The sequence below is a fragment of the Lampetra planeri genome, chromosome 1, assembly GCF_965212315.1.
Source record: "Lampetra planeri chromosome 1, kcLamPlan1.2.h2, whole genome shotgun sequence".
Taxonomy (NCBI): Eukaryota; Metazoa; Chordata; class Hyperoartia; order Petromyzontiformes; family Petromyzontidae; genus Lampetra; species Lampetra planeri.
Window position 1 is genome coordinate 10,740,053 of NC_136107.1, and position 26,112 is coordinate 10,766,164.

The following is a 26,112-nucleotide window of genomic DNA, read 5'->3' on the forward strand; positions in this document are numbered from 1 at the left end:
ACGCTCATCTCCACTTGAAGTCCTGAACCGGTGGTGGAAAATTCACATTGCCATGGGAGTGACAGGCCACTCTAGAGGAGACACACTGTTTACTTCTCACACTGTTACTTACCCCTGGGGGGATAGTTGGCTGAAGTGATTCCCTGTTGGGATCTTTACTCTTATAGTGAATCCATCTGCCACAGTACCACCTGGCCAGATTAAACAACGTCACAACACGGCATGCCTTGCGTGGCGGGTGGACCAATAGGGAAGCTAGTGCCGTCCGTCAGAGCTGGCGACGGTTACAATTGGAATTGTGTTATTCGTCATGAATTGCAAACAATGCAAGTGCAATTTTAACGTCACCTCACATTTCTGCTGTAATTGTAATTATAATTGCTCACAGCTCTGTGCTACTTGGCACTAATTGTAAGTCAGTGCTCTGTGTGCTGCCCTTGGTGCGAGGATCCCACCGTTGCATGCAGAGTTCCACCTGCGTTTGTGTTCCCGGAATCGTCCTACTCAATAGTAGCCATCCTGAGAAAACTTCAAGTCTTGCCAGAGCATTCAAAGTGCCATTGTCTTTGAGTTGTTTAATAATTACGCTGCTCGAGACAATGTTTTTACACGTTGTCCTTCCCTCTTCCGGGATTGATGAGATATTATTATTGTATGTATGTTTCCCTTTTTTCACATGGTACGTAGCCAACCGTGCTAATCGGAGGTGCGGGGGAAGGACAACACACTTAACACAAAAGCAGTTCTCAAGAAATTAGTTTTCTGCGCATGATACAGCTCGGGTTTTGTTTTGTACCTTTTTTTTAAGAGGCTTCAGCGCTAGTGGCGACGCCGCGGGTTAAAAGGCAGCAAGCAAGCTCACCACACTCCCCTCTCTCGCTGCACTTTGCTGCCGTGCAAGTGCGTAGCGGCGCTGTCCACTTGGACGTTGGGGATCGCGAAGGCTTGGGAGAGCGGGGGGCGTCTGCCGAGCGCCGCCGCACATGGTGCTCGTTTTGAGATTTAGACGGGAAGAGGCGTATTTGTCACTGCCAGCGTTGCAATGCATTTCATATTTCCAGCGCTGGTGTTTTCCTTGGCGTGAGGTTTCACGGGGAAAAAGAGAAGGCCGCGTGGCGTTGTGATTTCGCATTGAAAATGCAATTCGTCGTGTGCATGCGGTTTTGATTTTATTCTGCTGCTGTGGAAATGTCTTGCCCCTCATCTCTGACTTCTTGGGTGTATATTATAGCAATGTCGTTGTTTTGTCTTTACAAGCAGTGGCCAGAGTGGATTCGTTAATAAACTCAGGCACTAATTATAACCCGAACACACGTACAGTATAGTTTCTATAAAACTGTCCCGTTTATTGTTTTCAGTTTGGCAGCGTTTATGGTGGATTATCTATCACTATGAATTTACAGAGGACATTACATTATTATTGCATTGGAGCTCATCACTGTATATTTGCATACACCACAAAATGTTAAGAAATGCAACCTCACTGTAGCCAGATAGTTTAAAAGCCGTAGGGGCAATGATGTTGGGTTGGTCGCCTTTAAACATTCCATGCTGATAATCTCTGAGGTTCAACAACTTTTAAAACGCTGATGTGACATTGAAATATAATTGAATCTCCGTGTCGCCAGTCTAATACTAAACAATTTTTTAAATGTATTTTACCAGATAAGGACCACTGAGTTATATAGCTCCTTTTCAATAGTAACCTGGCCACACGATAGGTCAACGAAGGGGCTTATCACGTGAACATTTATGGCAGCCAAATACTCTTAGCGCATACTCTTTGGTTCTTTCGGTAAAGTCACGTAGGTATAAAATAAAATAAATTAAATGACGACGTTTCGATTGCAACACAAGCGATCATCATCGTGATTTAATTTATTTTATTTTATACCTACGTGACTATACCAAAAGAACCAAAGAGTATGGATCCCTGCAGTCACGAAAACTTCAAATCTACTCTTAGCGCATGTTTCTAAATGTGGGGGGGGGGGGGGGGGGACAGAGAACCCGGAGAAAAATCCACGCGACCACGGGGAGAGAGACATGCAAACTCCAAACACACAGGCATCGTCAGGGTCGGACTCGAACCCACGACCACCCGCATACCAGGCGAGGCAGTTAACATCTTGCCACCACGGCAATCAACAGGTTAACATTTAATCTTCGTTAACTGCTGGGCTTACACGAGGTGGCTTTTCCTCACTGTGGCTTGGCTTTGTATGTTAACATTATTTTGCACTGTACATACCCAACCGTGCTAATGAGAGGTGTGGGGAAAGGACAGCAAACTAAACACCAGAAGCATTTGGTGCAATGAGCTCGTGTTCGTGACTAAGCGACGTCCCCTGCAGGTGATGTTTGTGGCAAGAAACGGACGTGGAGACCCCCGTTACGTGAGCTCCGACTCCGGGTTGATGCTCCTGCCGGACCTGTCGCCCCGCGCGGAGTACACGCTCACCATCATCATCCTACTCCACGGCACCCAGCGGGGACCCCCCATCGTTAAGCACGTCACCACCGCTGGTACGATGGTTCATTTCTGCTGCCTTGGAGATGGCGGGTCTCGAAGCCCCAATGGCCACGCAACAGCCCGACCTCAGCCTTGGCTCATTTTTCAGGAGACCAGATATGATTGGGTTAGGCTTAATTGTAGCTGGGTCTGTCCTGGTCAGCGATCCGGAATATATTTCAGCACCCGCTCACCACATCCAGTATGCCTCTCGCTATAATTCATGAGAAATGAAGCCCTGTGTGCATTGGAAGGTGATTCATCTGGGATTGATCAAATAAGTACAATAATTTGTGAAGTCAGCTGGTCCTTATTATGAGAATGTGGAATTTCCAAACAGCGACCAATGGAGCTGTCCCCTGTACTCGTTTGAGTGGGAGGTGAGTCGCTGTCTTTTTCAGCTTTGGCAGTCATTGCCTCATCCTTGTTGTGAATGTTGAGTCTAGAGCTGGAGCGGTTCCTATTGTGCTGCCAATACGAGTTGTGCAATGTAAGTCCTTCAATATTAAACTTCCAATGCATTCCCTTTGTGTTCATGCAGAGTTTACCGAGTGAATTAAAGGCCTAATCTTTTTAAGAATGCCTTTGCATCTTCATATAACAGACGTTTGTTTTAGATTCATGACAAACCACCACTTATTAGCATATGGTGTCAACAACATATGGTTTAGCCTTTATATCTTCTTCATATATTGCAATTGCTACTATTATGTGTTTAAAAGGAGTACAATGCACATTATTACCTTGCTGTGAATGCTTGAGAAGTCTTTCCCTCTACAACTGCCGCTACAGAACATATAATTTTGCATTTTCATAGCACATAAACACCACTGCAGCTCAAGGCGGTGCTGCTATTGTGAACTTTGACCTTGTCTTGCTGGTGAACGTACATCTCTGAGCCGAGGTGCTCCTCTGGTTGAATAATTGGCGCCGCTCGAGCGTTTGGCCTACAGCTGCGTGCCTCTGAAACTTGGCGTCGTGATATATTTAGCTATGCCGTCAATGTCAGTCACTCCGTGTCTCCTCCACCAGCTGCTGCCTACGTAGAGGAGGAGGAGGAGAATGACGGCAGTGGAGGAGAACTGCAGCCCATCCTGTACGAGGAATTTCAGTCCGGTGAGTTGACCTCATCGCACGGTACAATACAGCGCTGTGTGGATTCACGTAGTTTCTTAAAGTGACCGCATCTCAAGACGCTGTAGAGAAGCATTGCGCAGCATTTATTTTATGGTGAGAAAGAGGAAGTCATTAACAAGGGGAGGAAAAAAGGTCTAAAGCCTCGACAGGAAATGAACAAGAGAAATTGAGGGAGTTAAATTAACCATGATCTTTAATGTGTCCACCTGCCCAGTTTCAATGGATTTGGGGAAGATCAGCTTAGCCACAGGTTTCCAGTTATGCAATGTAAACAAACACTACCCACAATAAGCCAAATAGTATCACCCAGTATACAGAAAAGAAGATCGAAGACTCTGACAAGCGGTTCCTCTTACCCTGCCATTGCCACTCTCCCCGCAGAGCTGGCCGACCCCAGCGACCTGCGCTTCTCTCACGTGGGAGCCGAGTCCATGCACGTGTCCTGGGCGCCGGCGCCGCCCCCCTCATCCCCCACGCACTACGTGGTGCACTACTCGCCGCTGTACTCGAGTGCGGAGCCGCGCGAGGTGGTGGTGGCGGGCGACGTGACGTCCGTGGATCTGGGTGGTGTGTGGCGACGCGCGCTCCCACCTCCCCCCCACCCCTGCCGGCCCCACCACTCACACGCGACAAAATTTTCTGTGTGAGCACGAGTGGCTCCAACTTTCATTTCTAATTTTTTCTTGTTTTTTGGGGTTTTGTCGCTCGCCAAGGGCTGCACCCGGGTCTGGAATACCGGGTGAAAGTGCGCGCGGCGGACGGAGACCAGCTCAGTGCTGGTGCGAGTGGAACGCACAAAACTGGTGAGGTGCAGCGTGGATCATTTACAACTGTGATTACAAAACGTGTGTGTGATCTGCTTATGCATGTTGTGAGCTTTTGAGCCTGAATGTTTCCCTGCAGTGTTTATGATACAAGACAACATTAAGCCAGTTTTGCCTTCTACGAGCCTCTTCAGCAGGGTGTGGTAAAATAAAGCAATCCTACTCTGTGTCCTGATGGGATGGGTGACTGCCATCCACTAATAGTGTGGAGTCGAACATTTGAGGTGCAGCAATATTTGTTAAATGTCCAAAATTAATTGATGTGCTCCTCTGGAAAATTATGTTCAGAATGTTTTTTTTTTAAATTACACTAGAAAGGAAATAAAAAGGTAAATGATTTGAGGAGTTAAATGAAGGCCCATTTTGTACTGGATTATATCTCATTGTGCCAATGAACGCACCAAAATGTAGTGATTGACCTCATCACAGAAGTGTGGAATTACCAGTTCAGGTGCTGGCAGAAATGAGCACTGCTCCATGTTCGCTGGAGCAAGTGGCACACAAAACATTCACTGCATTTCGGCACGATGTCACGCTCTCGCCATCCAGCCATCGACTCTCCAACACAGCTAGAATTCTTGGACGTGACGGACTCATCGCTCACGGTCACGTGGCAGCCGCCGCGTGCCGCCATAACGGGCTACCGGGTGAGGTACGGGCCCGAGGGCGGCGCTCCGGGCTACGCCAACGAGCGGCTGGTGACTGGTGATCGGACGCAGCTGAAGCTGCACGACCTGGAGCCCGGCACGGACTACGTGGTGCGCGTGATCTCCGTGGATGGCCGCGAGGAGAGCCTCCCGCTCATGGGGCAAACTCGCACCGAGGGGCGACCCCAACGTGAGTCATGGTGGTGGTGGCTGTGGCGACGGTGGCTGAGGTGGTGGTGGTGTACACCAGCGCACCACAGACTAAGTAATGACGCTGCAGGTTTCTAGTCTATGTAGTTTTTGAATGATATATTTTCAAACGTGTGCATTTTATTAGGGCCGTCTACTTTCTGGAGGACACGAAATGGAGCAAACAGAATCAGAATCTTCATTTATCCGGAAGGAATCCGATGAGCTCGAAAGCTCTTTTTCACAGATGTCCAGTAGGGGAGGATCAGAAAGTCATAACAACAAACAAGAGTTGAATCCTCATAAGAATGCACACACAGAATAGAAATGATGGTCTATCCACGACCGCGATGCTGTGAACTAATTTCCCCACGCAGAGCTGGCGGCGCCGCGCGAGCTGCGCGTGACGGACGTGGAGGAGACGGCGCTCAGGGCCGAGTGGCTGCCCCCGCCCGGAGGCCCCATCTCGGGGTACCGCGTACGCTGCCTCCCGGCGGCGGGAGGCGAGGAGGATGAGGGCGGCGCCGCCAGGCACCGGGAGGAGGAGGAGCTGCCCGCGGACACCAGCAGCCACCGGCTCGAGGGCCTGCAGCCAGGGCAGCGCTACGTCATCACGGTGACGGCCGTGCGGGGCCGGGAGCACGGGCCACCGGCCTCCCTCTCCATCGACACGTGTGAGTCTCCTGGGGGGAGCAGTTCTGTGGCATTGGGGGCACCGCTGGGGGCTCTGCTAGCACTGGCGGCTCCACTGCCAGCGGTGGCGTCTCGCCTTCTTGAATTCTTTGCTACAAGTCACCGCTGTGCACAGGTGTTGTGTTGTCAATTGTCATCGTTGTCATTCTCATCCTCCTTGTCATTCGTTATAGGAACGTTTGTAGGAATGCATGAGAAACACGTACGTTCATGTTTGAGTGGGAGACGAGTATTTGTTGTGAGAGAACCCCTTGATCGCATGAAGGTTACTCGCTAATGTTTTATAGGACAACAGTTACTTTCAGGTGTTCTCTTAAAAAAAAAAGTTACGTTTTTTCACGTCTTAAAAGGAATTGGCTGAAATGAGAAGTGAAGCTGTGTTTGGCACCTGTGATCTTGAATTTTTCTCACAAAGTTGTATCGCACACCCATAATCCAACGCATCCCGCTGTTTATGTCTGCAGTGGCAGCTACCAATTTTCTGCCAGAGTTCCGAATTGAGGTGAACGAGACGACGATCAACATCTCCTGGGACTGGTGGCCTGGCCTAGAGATTAAGGTCCTCGTCAAATCTTCTCGCCAAATCACATTCTTCTCATTCAACATCTCAACGCATGAACCTGAAATATGACCCACATTACGTGGCGGTCCTGGCGCCTTGCATTTTTAATCATTGGCTTCTTGTGGCCGCAGGTGCTGCTGGTGCCCAGCGAGGAGGACGGAGGCCCCCGCGAACTGAGCTCCGTCTCGGGAGAGCTGCTGCTGCCAGACCTGACCCCCGACACGGAGTACACGCTCACCATCATCATCCTGCTCCACGGTGCCCAGCGAGGACCCCCCATCGTCAAACACATTGCCACGCGTGAGTCGCATCGTCGCGCGCATTCACAAAGAGTCAGCTCGCATACGCTTCTCATCTCCGTGTTCTGTAGCTGAGTTGAAGATGGCCGGGTCTGAAAATACTCGGTTGAACGCCATAGTTTTGGAATAATTTTTTCCAGGGTGTTTCATTATTTTATGGGAGATGGATCCCTGGCATATATCCCATTGTTGGACCAGCAACAACACGTGCATGCCTGTGTGTGCACGCTTGCTGCGTTGTGTATTCATGTGCACGCGTTTTAATGCAAAGAAATTGTGCATTGATGTATATGTGTACCGGGAACTCCATGTGTATCGTGTGTGCATTAATGAGCTCGGGTATGTACGCTTATTTACACACTGCGTGTGTAGTAATGTGAATCTGTGAGGTATTGCACCGTGCAGCTCGGTTCCTCGGCGTTTGCACGCAGGGTCTCCTTCTCCGACCGTCCGGGTGTTTTTATTTATTTCCGTAGTTCCGCTCTCCGAACGCGAGCCTGAGAGCCTCGCCTTCCCGACGGCGCCGTCGCTTTACAGGCACGTCACCGCAGGTGGGTCCCATGAGACGATCGCATCGAGCTCGTGCCGTCGTTTTCTACGCCCCCACCCACCAAGTGCCTCTTTAATCACGGCTATTCAATACGCTTGCTCGCGCGGGGCGCACGTGTACACTTGCTGCATAATGTGAATGTGCGCCTGTGTTTGGATGCATGCGCTGTACCAAAGTGCGTGCATCGCTGTTCGTGAGCACAAGGGTCTTCATGTGTGTTGTGTGTGTGCATATATTAACAAGTACATTTACTGATAATTATTTACATGCCGCATTGGTGTAGTACTCTGTGACGGTAACACAGAGGAGCTCGCACGCATTTTAAGAGGTTGCCCCAACTGAGTCGTCCTCTGTGGTCTGTCTCAAGATTTCATCCGGCAAGTCAACGCTCAGTTCGTCATTTCCACCAAGAAGCCACCGACAGCATGTGAGGACGCACCTTCTGACTCAGACTAATCCATCACCAGTGTTCATCACCCTGGACGGTGTGGGAGTGGAGTGGTGGCACAGTGGATTGCGCGCGGCGCTATGAAACAGATTTCCCGAGTTTGATTGCCAGCCAAGGCTAAAATCAGTGGCAAGTTTTATCTGTACCGATACTAAGTACCCCATGTATGTATGTAGACCTTGTTTTGCACCATACATAGCCAACCATCCAACCAACCCACACTGGCCATAGTTGTGAAGTATGGCAAAAATACCTTGACTGAGAGAGCATAGGAAGGCCTTAATGCCCAGCAGTGGATTGTCAAAGGGCTGCCAATTTTTTTTTATTGATGACTATTCTAGAGATATTACTATTTATGGTTTAGAAAAAGATGTGAATCAAGAGTTCGTTCAAGATGTGAGTATATTAATAGGCAAAAAGTATATCAGAGAAATCTAGAACTGCACATGCAGGGATTATAAGTCCCATCCTACATTCACACTTACAGTCCTTGCGTTTAGCAATGACATTTTAATCCTTAAACGCAGTCACAACCATGATATAGCAATTGAAACTGTCACCAGGCTCAGAGAAAAGCAGTGGTTTACACTCCTCTTTGTTGGCAGCCCTGAGCCAATGATAACGATTCAAATTTTCCACAGTGTGGGCCGATCTTTCTATACTCTGGCACAAGCACCACCGACTTCTTGGTAATCAGTGTCAATTTTACTGACCGCAGAAGGATGATGGGCTCGTGTATTCCCAAACAAAATTTTAACTCGCAACTTTACAGTCGTGATTTGTGTCCTCTGCCATAGTAGCACCTGGCCAGATAGACAAATTACACACACAGTCTGTGCGAAAACCTGAAACTCTCCTCTACTCCCGTCCCACAGATGCGACCAGCTTGAATGTCACGTTTGACATTGAAGCGACGTTGTCGAGCATCGTCTTCAGATGGAGAACGGTGCCGGGGCTGAGCATCAAGGTATAGCACACGCTGTGGGCGCTCGCCGCATCAGAAATACTGAACCTACACACGCACACACCTACACATGCACACAACAACAACCGCCATTCGCCACTACGTGGCGGTGACGTCACCACGACGCTTGTGCCAGGCCATGTGCACCTTGAGGCCACATGAAGTGTCGAACGCCCGCTGGCAGGAGGTCACGGTGCAGACCCAGGTGCCATGGTGCGACTTACTGGCTGATGCACCACCTGTGCCCCCTACTGTGCCACACACACACACCTACACATGCACACACACACCTACACATGCACACACCTACACATGCACACATACACACCTACGCATGCACACACACACACCTACACACAACAAAAACCGCCATTCGCCACAAAGTGGCGGTAACATCACCATGGTGCTTGTGTAGTGTTGAACAGACGGACTCTTCAACGTCTTTTGTAGCACACACTTTTATTCGTCTTATTAATGTAATAATCCTTCCAGAGACGGCTTCGGAATCGGTCCTTTTATTTCCACTCCACAATACACTTTGCTCACTCACTCTCCGTTGCTGGCAGACAACGGAGAGAGGACAGACCACGCACTAAGTCCCCACCGCGCACGTGGCAACCCCAGCCCCCGTCCGCGCGTGACCCTGCTCTCGTCAGTTCCAGTCTGCTCACGATCGTTCCCCTCCACTCGCTCTTAATCCCTTCATCACGTGGTTCCCCCAGCCAATCGTACATGGACAGCTTCGACCATTCTCGATGGTTCCCTGTCAATCCCGGGACCACGCCCCTCATCCGGCTCCCCATTGGCTGGGGCCCCGAATGGCTAGGCCAATCACTCCTGATGACCTGTCGTGATGACGCATGGGCCATGGTCCCTATCTCAACCCTTATTGGCTACAAGCAGGACCGGCAAGCCAATCCCCACGTGAACCCTCTATGGCTGTTATTACATTAACACAGTCCCTATGCACTGAGGGGTATACGGTCCCCTCACCCGTTACACTCAGAACGTACAAGCCCCCGTACCCTACAGGCTACTTAATATCCCGCTCTTTCAGTGTCCTCTGACTGGACCTAGGGAGATGTCTCCCGACCACTGGTTACTCTGAACCCTAGCCCTGATAAGGGCTGGAGGGCTTGGTCCAGGGTCCTAGGCTTCTTCCGCCGTCTTGGGTCTTCGTGTAGTCCAACTCCCCGAGAGCTCTCAGCGCTCTGGCTTTATACTTGTTCGTGGCCGGGTTGTCCAATCCCCGGCCACCTTGTGGAACCCTGTGATTGGTCGTTCCCAATATGCTTTTCGATCCCAATTCACCCTATCTGACCCTGACCGTTTGGTCACGCGGGAAAACCTTGTTTACGGTCAGCTCTCACAGCTTGTGAGACCCTGACCGTTAGTTTGAGCGGGAAAACCTTGTTAACGATTTGCTCTCCGAGTTTGTGAATATCGAGTGGGTAACTCTACTACACTTATATCAGGCTATGTGCACTTTAATGCCACGTGAAGTGTCGAACGCCGGCTGAGATTTGTCTATATGTAGCTATTCATTATGTAAAATGGGTGCATTGTGCTATTTTTTTAATTTAATACTTTGAAGCCAGTAGCCCATTTTATATTATAGGAATGTCCCATTGAGTCTCAAGACTCTTTTTTAAGAAGGGTTCTTGCCTGGGATGTTTGTCTGCCATTTTTTTGAGTAATTTTGCATTTGGGAGGAAACCAGAGCGCACAGAGAAAACTCGTACAGAAAATCAGATCGTGCTCAAATTTCAAACAAATAAATGAAAACCTACTTGTTGTGCTGCCATCTGCAGGTGGTAACCTTCAATTTCGTATTCTCATCCGCGTGTTTTGTATGCTTTGCTAAGCCCACCAGGTTACAGGTGTGCACATCCATACCTGGAAAAAGAAAATCCAGTGCCAGCGCGGCCTCGTGGAGGATGGCCGTGCAGACCTGACTCAGTAACCGGAGCCAACGGTCGTCCGTGTTGCCCCTCAATCTTTTGCCGAGTCTAGGTGCGGCTGTTGGACAAGGAGTTCACCTCCGACTCAGGGGAGCTACTGCTTTCGGGCCTGTCCCCCGGCGTGGAGTACACGCTCACCATTGTCGTCCTGCTCCACGGCGTCCAGCGGGGACCCCCCGTCGAGACGCGCGTCAAAACTCGTGAGCCATCGCCAAGGCGCCGGGTTGCCGTGCGGTGCCAGGCGGCAGCGGTGGTATCAGCTGCGTCGGGCATGCAGACCACTGGGCGCTCGTCCGTGCGATGTGGGCGCCTGGGCGTGAGTTGTGCGGTTTCCTAGGAAGGGGAGCCAGGCTCGAGTGCATCGCCCACCTCGGCGCAGCTTCCGCTGGCACACCGCGGCGTGGTCAGGGTCCGCGAGCACAGCCGGTGACGTCGCCGTTTGAGGGCGAGTGGCACGTGAATCGATGCGTGTAGTGGGTTCGAGTTTCGAGGTTGTTTTGTTCAACCAGTTGAGATCTCAAAAGGAGACCAGGGTTTCTTCTCGATTGCAAGAGTGACCTGGATCATCAAATTGACAAAAGTTAAACAAATGCAATAAAGTACAGCCAGGAAGTGAATAGAAATCAGAACAAAAACAACTGTGTCACATGGGAAATTGCAGATGTCGTGTTTAATGAATTAGGTCGTCCATTCATGTGCCTATGGACTGTGTCCTGTTCTTGTGAGAAAGTATACTTTTGCAATTACATTTGAGATGTCTTCATATTAGAACAAATGCTAAAGATATAAAAGGGAAATTTGTTAATATTTGTGTCTGTTCGAAATGTTTACTTTCCAACATGCAACAAACTTGAAATTTGGCATACGGGTAGTTTCCAGACTGTACACAATGCAAAAAGTATAAAAATAGACGTTTCTATTTGGGGGGGGCGCAATAATGTATATATATTGCACAAGTGAGCGGTGACGTCACATCTGTGATGTCACATCTGTGATGTCACTCGCATGCGGTAACGTTACACAGTGTGCCTGCCGACGTCACGCATCCCCCCCCCAACCCTCCACGTAGGCCATGTATTAATCCAAGACAAGAATCCAAGTCCCGGGCGAAGCCGGCTAGTAAAGCTAGTATATAATAAAAAACATGAAATCAGTAACATTTATGATTATTTATTTTCCCAGGAAAACCTCAAAGTCCTTCTTCAGGAGGGTCCTGCTTAGGAAGGTTACCCAATTCCTATTTTAAGTATGTGTGTGAGAAGAAACTGGAGAAAACTAAAAGGACAGGAGGACAATACTAAAACTTGCTACCAGTCTGTTTGCGGTTTTGTAAGCACCTCACTCGCCGTGCTGGTGGCTGTCTCACACAGAGCCAATCGGCTCTCTAAGTGTCTGAGTCACGGGCGTTGCACCGCCACACCCAGTTTCTGTTATTCCCATGTTATAATTGGCGATTGTTGTTTTGTAAAACCAACATCAGAACTTTCTTGTGGCAGATTCAATACATCAAGCAGCGTTGGACGAGGACTTTGCCAAGTGGTTTAACAGCGTCCCTCCGACCTTCACCGCAAATATGCCAGGCAAGCCCGCACGCACGCTCCAGGACTCGCGGGCAGCTACTTGAGTTGGAGGTGTGCCAGCCATCCTCGTACACCTCCTTGTTTTAATTTTCGACCTCTTCCTGTTTCACAGAGGTGCAGCTGAAACACGACCCGGACTTCAAGGTTCACACGACAGAGACGTCCATCACAATCTCGTGGAACTCATTTCCTGGGCTGGTTATCAAGGTGATGTCGCAGTTAAACCTCCATCATCTGTCTGGCTGACACTGTGCTTCGAGCACTCGAATCACTATTGGCAGTCCGCGAGTTCAAATCTCGGTCAAGGGTTGACGACATAGCCAAACATCCCTCTGGGAATGATAAAATGAGGACCACTATTTTATCATTCCCAGTGGGACTGCTCCTAGCAATTAGAAATGTGGAATTTCAACCACTGTCTTAAGGCCGCCAGACATTTTTACTTCTATAATTGTGTTCTTATTCCTTTTTTATTGTTGTCAATGGTGGAGTTTTGTCTATTTTTATCTGCATGGTTTTCATTCTTGTGTTTAACCAGGTCTTCTGTTATAAACAAAGGGTCTGTTTTGTTGAGATGCGAGCTCACGACAGTCATATACGCAGGCACATGGCAATCACACGCCCTGAATTTACGAATGGCGCGCTTTGTTTGTATATTTTACTAAATCATCATAATTCGTTCTGACGAGATTAGAACTACTTTGTTTTTAGTTTGTCGTCCTTCCTCCACACCTCCGCGGTTGGCTACGTACGTTTCGAAAAAAGTTCAACACACATGAGAATTCACCGCCGCAGCAAACAAGATTCGTTTACAGAGCCCACGCCGTCTAATTGGTTGCTCACCCCTGTCCATGCCGCGCTTTGTAAACTGTAACGTTTTATAATCCGGAGCATGCTAATTTGTCGTGGAACTGTACAGGTGCTGCTGGTGCCAAGCGAGGGGAGCACGGACCCCCTCGAGCTGAGCTCCGATTCGGGGGAGCTGCTGCTGCCTGAGCTATCCCCCGGTGTGGAGTACATGCTCACCATCATCATCCTGCTCCACGGCGTCCAGCGGGGAACCCCCGTCGTCAAACGTGTCACCACACGTGAGTCGCATCGCTGCCGGGCGGCAATCGTTAGGGCTGTATGTATGTTGAACTTCTTTTGCACCGTACGTAACCAACCGTGGTAATTGGAGGTGCGGAGGAAGGACAAAAAACTAAACATTGAAAGCAGTTTTAAAGAAATACATTTTCAATCTAGATTTAAAAGTGCATTGCTCAAGTGTCTTACTAATATCGGAAGGAAGAGCATTCCAGACGACCGCAGACGCGCATCTGAAAGCGCGCGATGTGGTGACCATCTTTGTTCGATGGCTAGCCAAAAGCTGCTGCGAGGATGACGAGAGTAGGCGTGATGGTTTATTCCTCCTGACGACATCAGAAAGGTATTGTGGTTCATTTGTGGCAAGAGCTTTGTAATAAGTGCGACATAATGTGTTTGTGCACTCCTGTGGAGCACAGAGCGCATTTCTGGTTGCTTTGTCGGCGTCTTGAAGGGAAGAATGCCCACAGATCGCTCTGTGAGATGTGCACCACTTTATGTTGGAGAACTTCCCTGAATTATGCCACTTAACATCTTGTGAAATCCCTTTAATAGACTTGATAAAAAAATATTTCAAAATAAGAACTAGAATAATGCTATGAAGATAAAAAACAACAACATCTATTGATGGGCGGGCTGATTCCATCTACTTACTACACCTGAGAGCCAGGTGTAAATACAGGGGCCAAAACCCAGATTGGAACTCAAGACCTTTATGGTGCCATCTAAGAGCTCTGACCTCTGAGCCACCCAGCCACCTTGTTGCTCACATTTTCTTGAGTGTGTCACTACTCTATGTAGTACAATCAATGTTATATAATTAGGATTGCTATTGCGTCTAAATGTGACCGCATACTCTTCAATGCACAGGCTGAAAACACTTCACCAAACACATGATGATAAAAAATACACCTATACCGCTATCAGGCTAAGGTTATAGGTATATTTTGAATGACTTATGAACACGATGCCCTGTAATGTTCTCCCTGCGCTATCGTCACAGTGTCTCCGTTAAGCCTGGAGGTCGCCGGGGAGTCGCCCTCCAGCCTCACCCTGACCTGGTACCAGCCCTCGGCCCCCGTTGACCACTACACCGTGACGTGCACGCCTCTGAGTGAGTAGCGCTCGCGTTGTGGCAGCGTCACAGACATGAGAGTCGGGCTCAGCCTTGTAAAGTTATCACTGTGTCAGAAATGTGTAAATCTGGATCCCTCTAAATGTGGTGTTTCTCAACTCAGGGAGCCACAGTAGCGAAATTTTAACTACCTCGCCTGGTATGCAGGAGATCGTGGGTTCGATCCGAACACTTATGCCTGTATATTTGGAGTTTGTATGTTCTTCCTGTGGTCGCATGGATTATCTGCGGGTCCTCCAGTTTTTTTCTCCACATTTAGAATCAAACTGCCTTCAGAGTATTTGGGTGCTATACATTTCCACATAAGCCACTTCGTTGAGCAATTATTCATGGCCAGGTCACTTCTGAAAAAGAGTTATATAGCTCAGTAGACCTTACCTGGTAAAATAAAAAGTTTAGTTTAGTAACTGTTGTCCACGTGACCCCTCCCTCCACATCACAGATTTCTGTGATTACCAATCATTGGGTGCATGCAGTGTGCAGTGTCTTAATTAATATTTTGAATCGAAGAGATTGGTGGTCACGAAAAGGTGGGCCTGGGGTTGCCAAGATGATTGTTAAGAAGCACTACTCCAATGCACATTAAGTGCTGAACAGAGAACAGCAAGTGTTCGTTTGCGGATATGTATAAGCGAGTTGCCATTTGCGATTAGTACTGTTGGCTATGTATGGTGTAAAAGAGGTTTCAACATACATTTGTAGAGGAGAGATATACGCGGTGCACGCTGTTAAGCGGGTGCAACTGAGGACGAACAGGTGCGTGCATTGCAAAATGAGGTTTGCACCGACAAACGGCCAGTAATTAAGGGGAGAAGCGGGTGCAACCGTGGTCGAACAGGAGGGTAGGCTGTGACCGGAGGTTGGCGTCAAAGAGACGGGAGATGGGGGGTGATGATAAGGGATTAATGGGACAAATGGCGCCAGCTTGAGAGAGAGCACATGAGGACGTGAGGACTCGGAATGAGGGAGGATATATAAGGGGAGTGTGCGTAAGCGGAGGGGGGTTGTTGCCCGGGAACCAAGAGTGAAGACATCTCGCCCCTGCCACTCCAGCCGTCAGCGGGACCTCAAACCGCACGCAGTCGCCGGGCGGGTGTTAGCTGAACCCCCCGCCCGGGACAGACGGGTGAGCGGGTCTGAGGGAGCGTCGGTGAGAGCAGCGGTGGAGATGCAGAGTCGCTGAGTGCGAAGTTGCTGTGTGCAGTCACTGAGTGTGGGGCTGCTGTGTGCGGAGTCGCTGAGAGCAGAGTTGCTGAGTGCAGGGTAAGTGAGGTGCACAATAGATAAGAGCGGGGAGAATTCAAGTATATGTGACCGTACAGATAGTTATAGGAGTGCCTATAACTGGCGCAAGAACGGGTGAAATAAAGTGTAAGCAGGTGACTTGTTACAACATGTCGGTGTGAGTAATTTTTGAAGACACTACACATACATACATACATGAGAAACAAGGCAATGATACTTTAATGGTTCTCACGCTACACTGAAATCCCAGCGACTTGGATTAAATTCCTAGCCATGCACAGCACCAGTGGGAAAGTGGTATCTGAATGTGGCTTAATCCTCTTCTGAGTCAACTCAGCTTTAATTAAGTTGTTGGTGTGGTCTATTCATCATCATTAAGACAGGGGAGATAAAGCAGGCATCTGGATTTGTGTGGCACCTGGAGTGCTGTACCAGCCTGAACAGACTCTCACTCAGCACTTGCCCCCTCCACCCCTCATTTAGGCTTAATAGACAATCATATTGCTTGGGTGTAAAAATCAGTACTGTATTCATAATTAGCAGGGTAATAAAACGTGGCGCTTAAAATCAGGTTTTCATGCTCATGGGTTCTACTTTTGAGCTGTGCTTATGTGGGCACAGGGTCATTCTCAGGAGTGTCACCTGTTGTTAAATGTCCATCCTTCTTGCTCCCCTCATCCCTTTCGTCTCCTTCGTCCTTCTCCCCGCCGCCTCATCGGCTGTGGTCCTCTCCGCCAGGTGGCAGAGAGGAGGTGCGGGAGCTGCTCGTTCCGGGCTCCAGCAGCAGAGCAACGCTACAGGGCCTGGCCACGGCGCAGGAGTACAACGTGAGCATCCGTGCCACCTATGGGCAGCAGCAGCAAGGGGGGCCTATGCTGTCCTCCCAGCCCGTCTACATCGTCCACTACCTTGGTAGCTGCCTCCTCCATCACTGCGTGTGTAATTCTGCAGGTGTATGCGTGTGTGTGTATATGTCAGTATGTCAGAGACTTTTGGGAGACAAAGGCAGTCGGGCATGGTGCTGGTCACACACCCCGTTGTTTACCGTTCTGGCTTTCGCTAACAGCACTTTCCCCAACAGTCTGTTAAAGCCTATAGGGTGATCTTTGTGTTTATTTGTGTACGTAAGACCAGTGTCTTAGGGGTGTCCGCGACCCATGCTCACTGCCCATGTCTGCCCAGGTGTGGACCAACCGTCGGACATGCAGATACTGGATCTAACTGAGTCCAGCATCCGCGTGCGCTGGAACCCATGCCGCGCCCCCATCTTAGGCTACCTTCTCACGTGCACCCCGACAACGCACCCGGCTGGGAATGATGGAGCTGTGAGCTCCATCGAGCAGCAGCACGGAGTCGGGGAACCCATTTCCATGGACCTCTCCCGTGGTGAGAAACCCCCCCCACCCCGTCTCGGTGGTGGGAATGCATCCGCGCGTGTGAGGAGTGGATGGTGCTCGCCGCACTGGGCATTCGCTGAAAATAAATGGCAATTACTCCACTTGCATCAATAAAAACACGGCAATAAATATAAAATCCACTGCATTGCTTACTGTTCACTCCCGCTGACGTTTGTCAAAGTAACTGCTGTTTACTTTACTTGAGATCTACAGTATAAAGCGATTCCCATGTGGTGCGCTTATTTATTGTCTCAGTGCCTTGGGGTTATTTTCTTCTCTTAAAAGTAGTTTTTATAAAATGATCTGTTTGTCCCCGGTTGCTGACTGGATTCTGTGCGTGAGCGAAATTGTCCTCTGATGGGCCCTGCCCTCGACGTTTGCCATTCATCCAGGTGAGACTGACGTGACGATCACGAAGCTCGTGCCCACTGTGGAGTATGTCATAAGCGTCTGTGCCAGGAGACACAACCAGGACAGCGAGCCCACTACACTCACATTCACCACCAGTAAGTCTGCCTCGTTTAACATTTATTATCAGAAATTGTTATATCATTTGATTGTTTTATCCAGCCAAATTGAGACTTTTAGTTTTTTTGGGGGTGGAGCAGTGACACAGTGAATGCACTATGAACCCGTTACCCACGTTCAATTCCCTGCCATGGGTGACATAAGTGGCTCATCATATCTGAACTGGTCCAGGGGTCTCTCTTCACTAGCCTGTATTGACCAATGTAGTAAAGTATGGTTAAACAACCCCCATGAATGACGTTGAGTGGGGAGGCCTTTAATCTAACGAACAACTATACATATCGTTATTTATTTACTCTTTTTCAAGCAAGGTATTATTTAGTGTATTTTGGCAATTTTTTTTGAGTATTGCCAACGTTATCCACTCCTATATTCAGAAGCTGTCAGCTCATGCCTTGAACATCACAATGCTTACAGCGCAGAGCCACGGCCAAAGACATCGGCGTCAAAGTGCAAACAGCTGCGAGGTTGATCAGAACGAATCCGCAGAGACACGTGCCCCCCCCCACCCCACCTTGCTATGCCCCCCTACCAGAAGTGGACAGCCCCCGGGGGCTTGAGTTCCTGCAAGTGGCGGAGACCTGGGTGCTGGTGCAGTGGGAGCCTCCAGAGGGCCGCGTCTCAAGCTACCGCATCACCTACGAGAGTTCCAACGAAGGCACGCGGGAATTCCCGCACGCGCCCGGAGTGCGTGTTGGCCCCTCGTCCACTCTGCCGCCCGACGTGGACCGGGCGTGGCCGCCCAGCTCCCGCGGTCCATCCAATGAGATCGGCATCCTCGCCGCTCTGGGCGAACGCTCGGTGGTGCCGGTGTCGTCCCTGAAGCAAGAGGAAATGGAGCTCGGTTCGGAGGTCGTCGCGGTGCCCGAAGGGGTCGCCCTCATCCTCTTCAGCGGCGACGTGGAGGAGGCGAACATCACAGGGCTAACGCCCGGCCTGGAGTATACCGTGCGTGTCTACGCCACGTACGGCCAAGACGAGAGTATTCCCCTCACCGGCTGCCAAGTCACAGGTACCTTCCTCTTCAGATTAATTTTTGTGGGATTTGTTTTTATATTGTTGTGGTCATCGTATTGCACACTTACCCAAACCTATATCCACCCATCCTATATTCATCCCATCCGAAATTGGTCCCATTAGTGCTATTATTGGGGGCATAGTTTGAGGCAAAGAAACATATTTCTGGAGTTTCTTCAGTCAATGGAGCCTCACATCGCGTGAGGGAATGTTCCAGAAGATGGTGTCGCTAAACCTGGTGACTTCACTGCGTGTCTCTTCTTCAGTGGCCTTGTTCAACAATAAACGATGTCCCCTTCATGCTCTGTAAAAAGAAGAGTATCGCAAGACACTGGTGTAGTATGTGTGACCCGTGCCCACTGTACCTTGATATTTACTGACCATGATCGTTATCGAGGACATAGGGTGGTCATCAATTAAATTATGAAAAAAAAATGTTGTTAGCACTCTGCATCGTTTTCCTTGGTTCTGCTGCATGATCCTCTTTGTCAACTGTGACACGACTCGCTATTGCTCCCAACACCGGCCACGTGCGCCACAAGGACTTTCTGAGAGGTCGACCAGGGTCCAAAATGGCATCTGTTTATTCGTCTGGCTCCCAGCACACCGGTACACCAACGGATCTGTAATATCAACGTACTGGCGTCACGATTGGCCCCCTGATACAGGTCTCCCTATTTTCTAATTTCTGTGGGAATATATCTCGTCCAGTGGTCATGTGACTCTGGCAATTGAATCGCGTGCCTGCCGAACCTGTATTTGACGAAGGGTGTAGCCTAATGTACCACTCATTTATCCTAGCCAACCGCGACCCAGCAACATTCACAAGGTTTAAGTAGTGCGAATATATGCACCATTTATTAGTAACACAACTACACTGGTTACATATGCATTATACATGAACTTGGCTAGATTTACTTGAGTATGAAATCAGATATTACATTTATTTTCCGTGCAATAATTTGTGACAAAGCTGAGCCCACTAAGCTCTTTTCACTTTAGTCTGTTGCCATGTTGTAAATTAAGTTTATTGATTGAATTCGGGGCGGCTGCTCAGATTGGACCACTATCAGGCAGGTATTGGCTATGTGCATGAACATGTCCATTTCAAGGCTCTTGAGCCACCGGCCAGGTGTCTTGACTACGCGGCGGTACCATGAGCGTTCGAATAGTTTGTGGGACTTCTAGGCGACTCACAGGGCCACACCTCGTTGTGTTTAACGTGTTTGCCTTGGAGACGAGCGCACTCTGTTCAGTCTCTCCACCTGCATCGTGTCCCCAGCGATCCCCGCACCCACGGACCTGCAGTTCCACTTTGTGACGGCGTCCGGCCTCACGGTGTCGTGGGCGGCGCCTGTTGGCGTGGAGCTCACGGGATTCCGCGTGGTGCTTATGCCGCGCGACCGCAAAGGCCCCACGCTGGAGAGGAGCCAGAGCCCCAAAGTCACCACCACCACCATCAATGGGCTCCTGGTGAGGCCATGCCTGGCAGGGCACTTCTCATCGCAGACATCGGGGATGCCTTAAGCGGGGCTTAATTTCTCACTGGATGTTTTCCAGGTTGTTCTCTAAGAACACATTTTGGGGCGGTGGCACACGACTAATAGCCACACCCATTGAGAGGTATGCTCGATAAAGTGTGCCGGGTGCAGAAATATTTTCTGGCTCGCTGACCCAAACAAACTCGGCTACAATCAAGCCCTGGTCATAAGTGTTGTAGTGCAGTGAGTGTGATTTGATTCTTATTATCATGGTTCTGTGTGTGTGTGTGTCACTAGGGAGCAGTGGCATAGTGGTTCCTGTTCTGTGGAAACAAACCCACTGACCTGAGTTTGATTCCCGGCCATGGTTAACATCAGTGGCAAGTGATATATGACCCAGTCCTTGTCCTTCCATAAATGAATACCTGGAGCAATGTACAAACATCAAGACTGGATAGACAATGGTGGCCATACGTAGTGCTGGAGACACCACCCCTCATGCACCACAGTCGCCTTAATATGTGCCTTCTAACAAAGCTAACCCAAATACTCCAGAAAGCTGAACATTGGGCTTCTGTCATCTTGTACAAGTTAGAATACAGTTTCGATGTATATTGGAGTTGTTACCGTATGTTGTGCGACATGTCTGACGTTACATTCCATGTGTTTTTGGAACTGCAATATTCAGTTCCTGAAGGATCGTGCCAAACAATATTCTGTAGACATCAAAGAGTTGCTATCTAGGTCAGAAGTGGCAGCAATGACTTTTGAAAGCAAAACACTTTCCATCACCAAACCAACACGGTACATTCCACCGCTTGATTACAAACACACGCGTGTCCTCGTAAGAGGGCGTGCTGGTGTGCAGCTTCAATCACAGCATTTTAGCGTTGATTTGCCCGGGACTACGCGTCGTTCTAGAGGCACTGCCCCCGCCATCGCCCGTGGCCTGTGAGCGCAGCGAGCCATAGCGCTCTACCAACCTGCCAGTATTTGCAACCCCACACGACCTTTTTTGTAGCCCTTGCAGCGAGGGCTGGCATACACGTTTCCAAAATTTCCACTTTCTCCTGTAGAAAAACATCGAACAGAAGCTGCTTTTTTTTTGGGAATGCCGGACCTATCAGAAATGCATATACTATTTAAACGTAAGCATGAAGCATGAACTCAGGCCCATTTCCATCAACTTGATGGATATGAAAACACACTGTATACCATATTTTTGTGTTCTGATCAAAAGTGAACACAATACCAGTTGACGGACTTTTATTAAATGCACATGAAGTATAGATGGATCCCAGTTGACTGGAAAGCTGCACTTTTTATTATCTGAAGGGAATACAATCTAAATGTAACTTCTTTGGACTGGGTACACGCTGCCTTCGTGGAAATGGCCATGGAAAGGTTTCAGAATTTACAACTCTTACAGATTCGTGCCAATCCCATTAACCCAGGTATATGTGATGGCAGAGGAGGGCACAGTTAACTTATCACATTCATGCAGGTCATTTCCTCATTGTACTTTACCTTTTAGTTTCAATTGTGTCACCCATCATTCCTCTGGCAATTATAAAATGAGTACCTATTTATTAGGAAGTCAACATTGGTGTCCCTATGGATAAACTGGCCCCCATCATAGGAATGTGGAATATTCACTCCTGGCTTGGGTCCACCAATGGAAATGAGCACCAGCCAAGGAGCTTTGGTTTTGACTTTCTTCCAAATAAAGATAATGTAATACCACTGGTTCAAAGCAGATTCATATTTAACTGTGTTTTGGAAGTAGCATGTTTAGATGTATGTTATAACTGGTGAGTTGCACATTGCGTTGGAGATGATGATGGTTGCTAACGATCCACATGAAAGGCAGACACTTAGTGTGACTTGCCTGCTCTCGCAGCAACAGCAGCTTTTGAGTAACAATTCTAACATCCTTCCCCAGGCTCAGACCGAGTACGAGGTGTCCGTGTATGCCTTGAAGAACTACCTGGCCAGCAAGTTACTGCAGGCATTCCAGAAAACACAAGCAAGTAAGCACTGAGTGGAAGAAATTAGATTTGTGTTTTGTCTTTTTCTCCAATTTTATCACGATTATGCTATCAGTGTGATGTCAAGAGTCTCTCACAGAGAAGTGCAGCCATTCATGTTGGAGAACAATACGAGGAAGTGAAAATGACAAAACCCCTCAGATTATATCCAAGTGACCTCTGGTTCACACAGTAGGGGCAAATCCACCTTGCAGCAGAGTGTAATGCCTGTCACGTGACAGCCAAACCAATAATGTTTATTTTCATAGCTGTAATTTAGCCCAATTCAGTGAATAGGCACATTTTTTATATTTTTTCTGCAGTCATTGGTGACTAGGCTGATATTATCAACTCACTATACTCGTGAGCACAGTTATAACCACAGGCAGCTGCCTGAATTCAAACCCAGGATATCAGCGGTGCCTGCTCGGCACGCTGACCTCCGAGCCACCCGGACACTTTTTGGCGTTCGCTGCCGAGGGGGCCTCATGACTTATAAATTTAAGATTGCATTCTCCAAACCTTTCTCAGAATGTTTCCTTTGCAGGGGCAGAGCCGAGTGACCCCTGCTTCTGGACGCGATTTGGGCCCCAGGCCTCGGCACACGATGTTAAGATTAATTATCAATGTTAAGATTAATTATCATGGCCTATGAGGTCCCGATTCAGTGTGGGCTTTTGTTGCCAGCACGGACTTGGCACGCTAAACAAAAACACTCACTCTGTGGTTTAAAGCCAGCTCTTTCCGTTGCAACGATGGGCACATTTATTAAATATCCCTGCTTCCGTCCACTCAGCAGTGTGTGTGTATGTATGTTGTGTTTATACTTGACGGGTAGTCGATCGGCAGGTCACGTGTGATGAGGTAAATTGTGGGTATTCCCACCTCTTCCATAACGTTTGGCCAACGTGAAGGCAAACGTATCCCTGTAGAAGGGCTCTCTAGAACTCCACAGTAGTGGAGGCCCTTCCAACAGCAGTGGCGTGAGCAAGAAATTGCAGGGCTGCAGCTTTACCTCTGCCCACTACGTTCCCCCTAAAGGAATGTGGCAGAAGGAGGGTGCGATTTGTAGTGACATTTGTGAGTGGAAAGCGTATTGGAAGGGTCCAGCTTAATCTATATATAACTCAAGGCCTTGCTGAACAGAAGTGTCTGTTGTCGAGGCAGGCTTATTGAAGTGCATTGCCGGGTTGGTTACGACTGTCAGAATCACGGGGTGTTATTGGCAGTCTCTGCACTCACAATTAATAATGGCGTTGTAACAGATTCTGATTTTATTTTATTTATTTTGGTGACTTCAAAATGTCTCTTTTGACAATTAAAACTATTCATTCTAAACATGCGTCGGTAAATCACTGAAAAATAATCTTGTTGGATGTGTTTTTCCATCATAATATGAATTCAATTGCAGCTATTTTTCACACAAACATATCCAATGTTCAACGCACATTTAGAAAAATATATATAAAATAGCATCTTTGAGTGGAGTGGAGTTAATAAAAAAATACAATAGACTGCAATTGTAAGCTTCAATTGTTACATTTCATGAGACATTCATAGTCCACCCATTGGATATGAGCAGCTTTGTTCATGTCCAGTATACAATCATTATTCAAAAACTTGTTACCTGCAATTTTGGCTAACCGTGAATCACATCAGAGAGAAATTAATCAAGTGAGATAAAATGTTGAGAGATAAAGCGATTAGATGAAGTAATGAGAGAGAAAATAATTCAATAAAGAGATGAGAGAGAGCTTCTCAAAGCTTTAGAAGCATCTGCAGTGGTTGTGCATACGTTATTCGTAGACCAATATCATTATCCGCGAAATTTGCTATTTACGAGCATCCCCGGAACGTATGCCTCATGAATAACAAGGGAATACTGTAGTTCCGAGCACGTGTGAGCGCTGCTGCTGATTATTATGTTGATGCTGCTACTGCTGATGGTCTGATGACGATGATGTTGCTCTTGATGCTCCCGCTGCTGATGACGGTGATTCTGCTGATGATGATTGTGCTCTTGCTGCTGATGCAGGTCTGTACGCACCGGGCAGGCTGCGAGCCGTGAGTGTGACGGGTTCCACCGTGCTGGTGGCATGGCGCTCGCGCGCCGTGCGTCTCTCCGCATTCCTACTCATCGCCACGCCACTCTCCGACGAGGGCCGCTCAGCTGAACGGCTCCTCAGCCCCCTGCTCCGTGCCTGCACAATCACCGGTGTGCTCTCTCGCTTGCTCACTCATGCAAGTACGAAGGCAAAGAATTCCCCGTATAGCCTTAACAGACGGTTGGGGCAAGTGCTGTTAGCGAGCACCTATGAAGGCCGGCACGGCACGTGAGGGGGTGGGTGGCCAGCACCACACCTGGCCGCCTTTGTCTCCCAAGTGGCGATGTTTTCACATCACACTCGGTACTCGTTTGAGGCTGAGTCAACCTAGAGAAGACCCAGGATAGGTTCAGATAATTGTCACTGGTGTTGGCCGTTAGTGGGAATCAAACTCGTGTTGCTGGATTCGTAACATAGCTCCACACCCACATGTACACACACACACATTCAATGGTGTGCTGCACCTCTGATTAGCATGGTTGGCTACGTATGGCGCGAAAGAAGTTCAACATGCATACCCACTCACATGCCCTTGCACACGTAGACGTGTGTGTGCTCACAGCACACGGCGCCTGTTGATAAGGCCATGATGTTAGGGTGCTCAATTTCACGTGCGTTACCCTTACCACCATTTACCTCCTATTACGGCAACCGCTGTTCGCTTTGAAAGAAATGTATTCAACTAGTAGAGTTATATTAAAGCACCCTCAAATAACTTCTATCTGCTATGAAAGCATTCACATTCATAGAGATATATTCAAGCAGTCTTTAATGTTCTATTGTATGAGTTGTGCTCTTATTATTTAAATGATCATAACCCTAAAAATATAACATAGCATTATACTAGGCAAATAAAAAATGCAATTATATGGCTTTCAATTGAAGATATCTGAATTGAAATGGAAACATTGTTAATTAACAGATAACTTTTAATATTTCACCTGACAGAGCTCATACACATTCTACCACATGATAAAACATACAATTCCATATTCTTAAATTCATTTAATATTCTATAAATGTTTACACATAATATACACGATAATATTTTCACTCTGCAAATTCCCCTTCCAAATTTGATTAATTTTGCCTGGAATTTTCCAAAATCCCATTACACTGTTTAGCACATGGACTTTCGCGACCAATATTATCCATAATAAAGGTTTTTTGGGTTAGATCGCGTACAGTATAAATGTGTATAACATTTATATTTCGCACCGTTCACCGTGACTGCCCTCAGCTCCTAAAATGCACCAGCGGCCAGGCAGCCAAAATTCGCTTTGAAAATCTGGCCGCAAGACCACATGCTGCTTTTTACTGCCAGAATCCACCAGTAGAATTTGCCCATTCCTTGAATATTGAGAATGGCTGTTATTTTCCATCAGGTCTGTCCCCTGGCGTCACATACAGCATCAGCATCTATGCGATGAGAGAAGGCTCCCGAAGCCAGCCAACCTCCATCACCGTGACAACAAGTAAGGCTCCATCTCCACAGCGTCGTTCCTCAGCTCCGTCACACCACTTTGGCTCGGTCTGGCTCGGAGTTCTCTGGATGCTAAAGAGAACTGGACTTGCTTCCGTTCATCTGTTCTCTCTATCTCTCTCTGTGGCAAACATGTTATGATACTTTCCAATGCTTTATTCACGTTGGTGTTGTAAATATTTTATATTGAATTAACATTTTGGAGCGCACTGCCTCGTGTTGAAAAATACATACTTTTGTTG

General features: G+C 48.3%; 1 protein-coding gene across 2 annotated transcripts in view; it reads left to right on the plus strand.

The window, feature by feature from the left end:
* LOC144717676 (fibronectin-like) overlaps nt 1-26,112 on the plus strand; it is a 74,094-nt gene that overhangs the window by 27,093 nt on the left and 20,889 nt on the right. For both annotated transcript variants that reach the window (XM_078593223.1, XM_078593229.1), the window contains 24 exons: nt 2,355-2,526; nt 3,545-3,628; nt 4,031-4,216; nt 4,363-4,452; nt 5,023-5,310; nt 5,687-5,983; nt 6,467-6,561; nt 6,696-6,864; nt 7,340-7,414; nt 7,781-7,840; nt 8,737-8,828; nt 10,839-10,986; nt 12,283-12,366; nt 12,479-12,573; nt 13,286-13,454; nt 14,456-14,566; nt 16,571-16,744; nt 17,015-17,218; nt 17,622-17,735; nt 18,293-18,769; nt 20,057-20,247; nt 22,198-22,285; nt 24,318-24,497; nt 25,773-25,862. In XM_078593223.1, the coding sequence (XP_078449349.1) occupies nt 2,355-2,526; nt 3,545-3,628; nt 4,031-4,216; nt 4,363-4,452; nt 5,023-5,310; nt 5,687-5,983; nt 6,467-6,561; nt 6,696-6,864; nt 7,340-7,414; nt 7,781-7,840; nt 8,737-8,828; nt 10,839-10,986; nt 12,283-12,366; nt 12,479-12,573; nt 13,286-13,454; nt 14,456-14,566; nt 16,571-16,744; nt 17,015-17,218; nt 17,622-17,735; nt 18,293-18,769; nt 20,057-20,247; nt 22,198-22,285; nt 24,318-24,497; nt 25,773-25,862 (3,733 nt within the window). The remainder of the gene's footprint in view (nt 1-2,354; nt 2,527-3,544; nt 3,629-4,030; nt 4,217-4,362; nt 4,453-5,022; nt 5,311-5,686; nt 5,984-6,466; nt 6,562-6,695; nt 6,865-7,339; nt 7,415-7,780; nt 7,841-8,736; nt 8,829-10,838; nt 10,987-12,282; nt 12,367-12,478; nt 12,574-13,285; nt 13,455-14,455; nt 14,567-16,570; nt 16,745-17,014; nt 17,219-17,621; nt 17,736-18,292; nt 18,770-20,056; nt 20,248-22,197; nt 22,286-24,317; nt 24,498-25,772; nt 25,863-26,112) is intronic.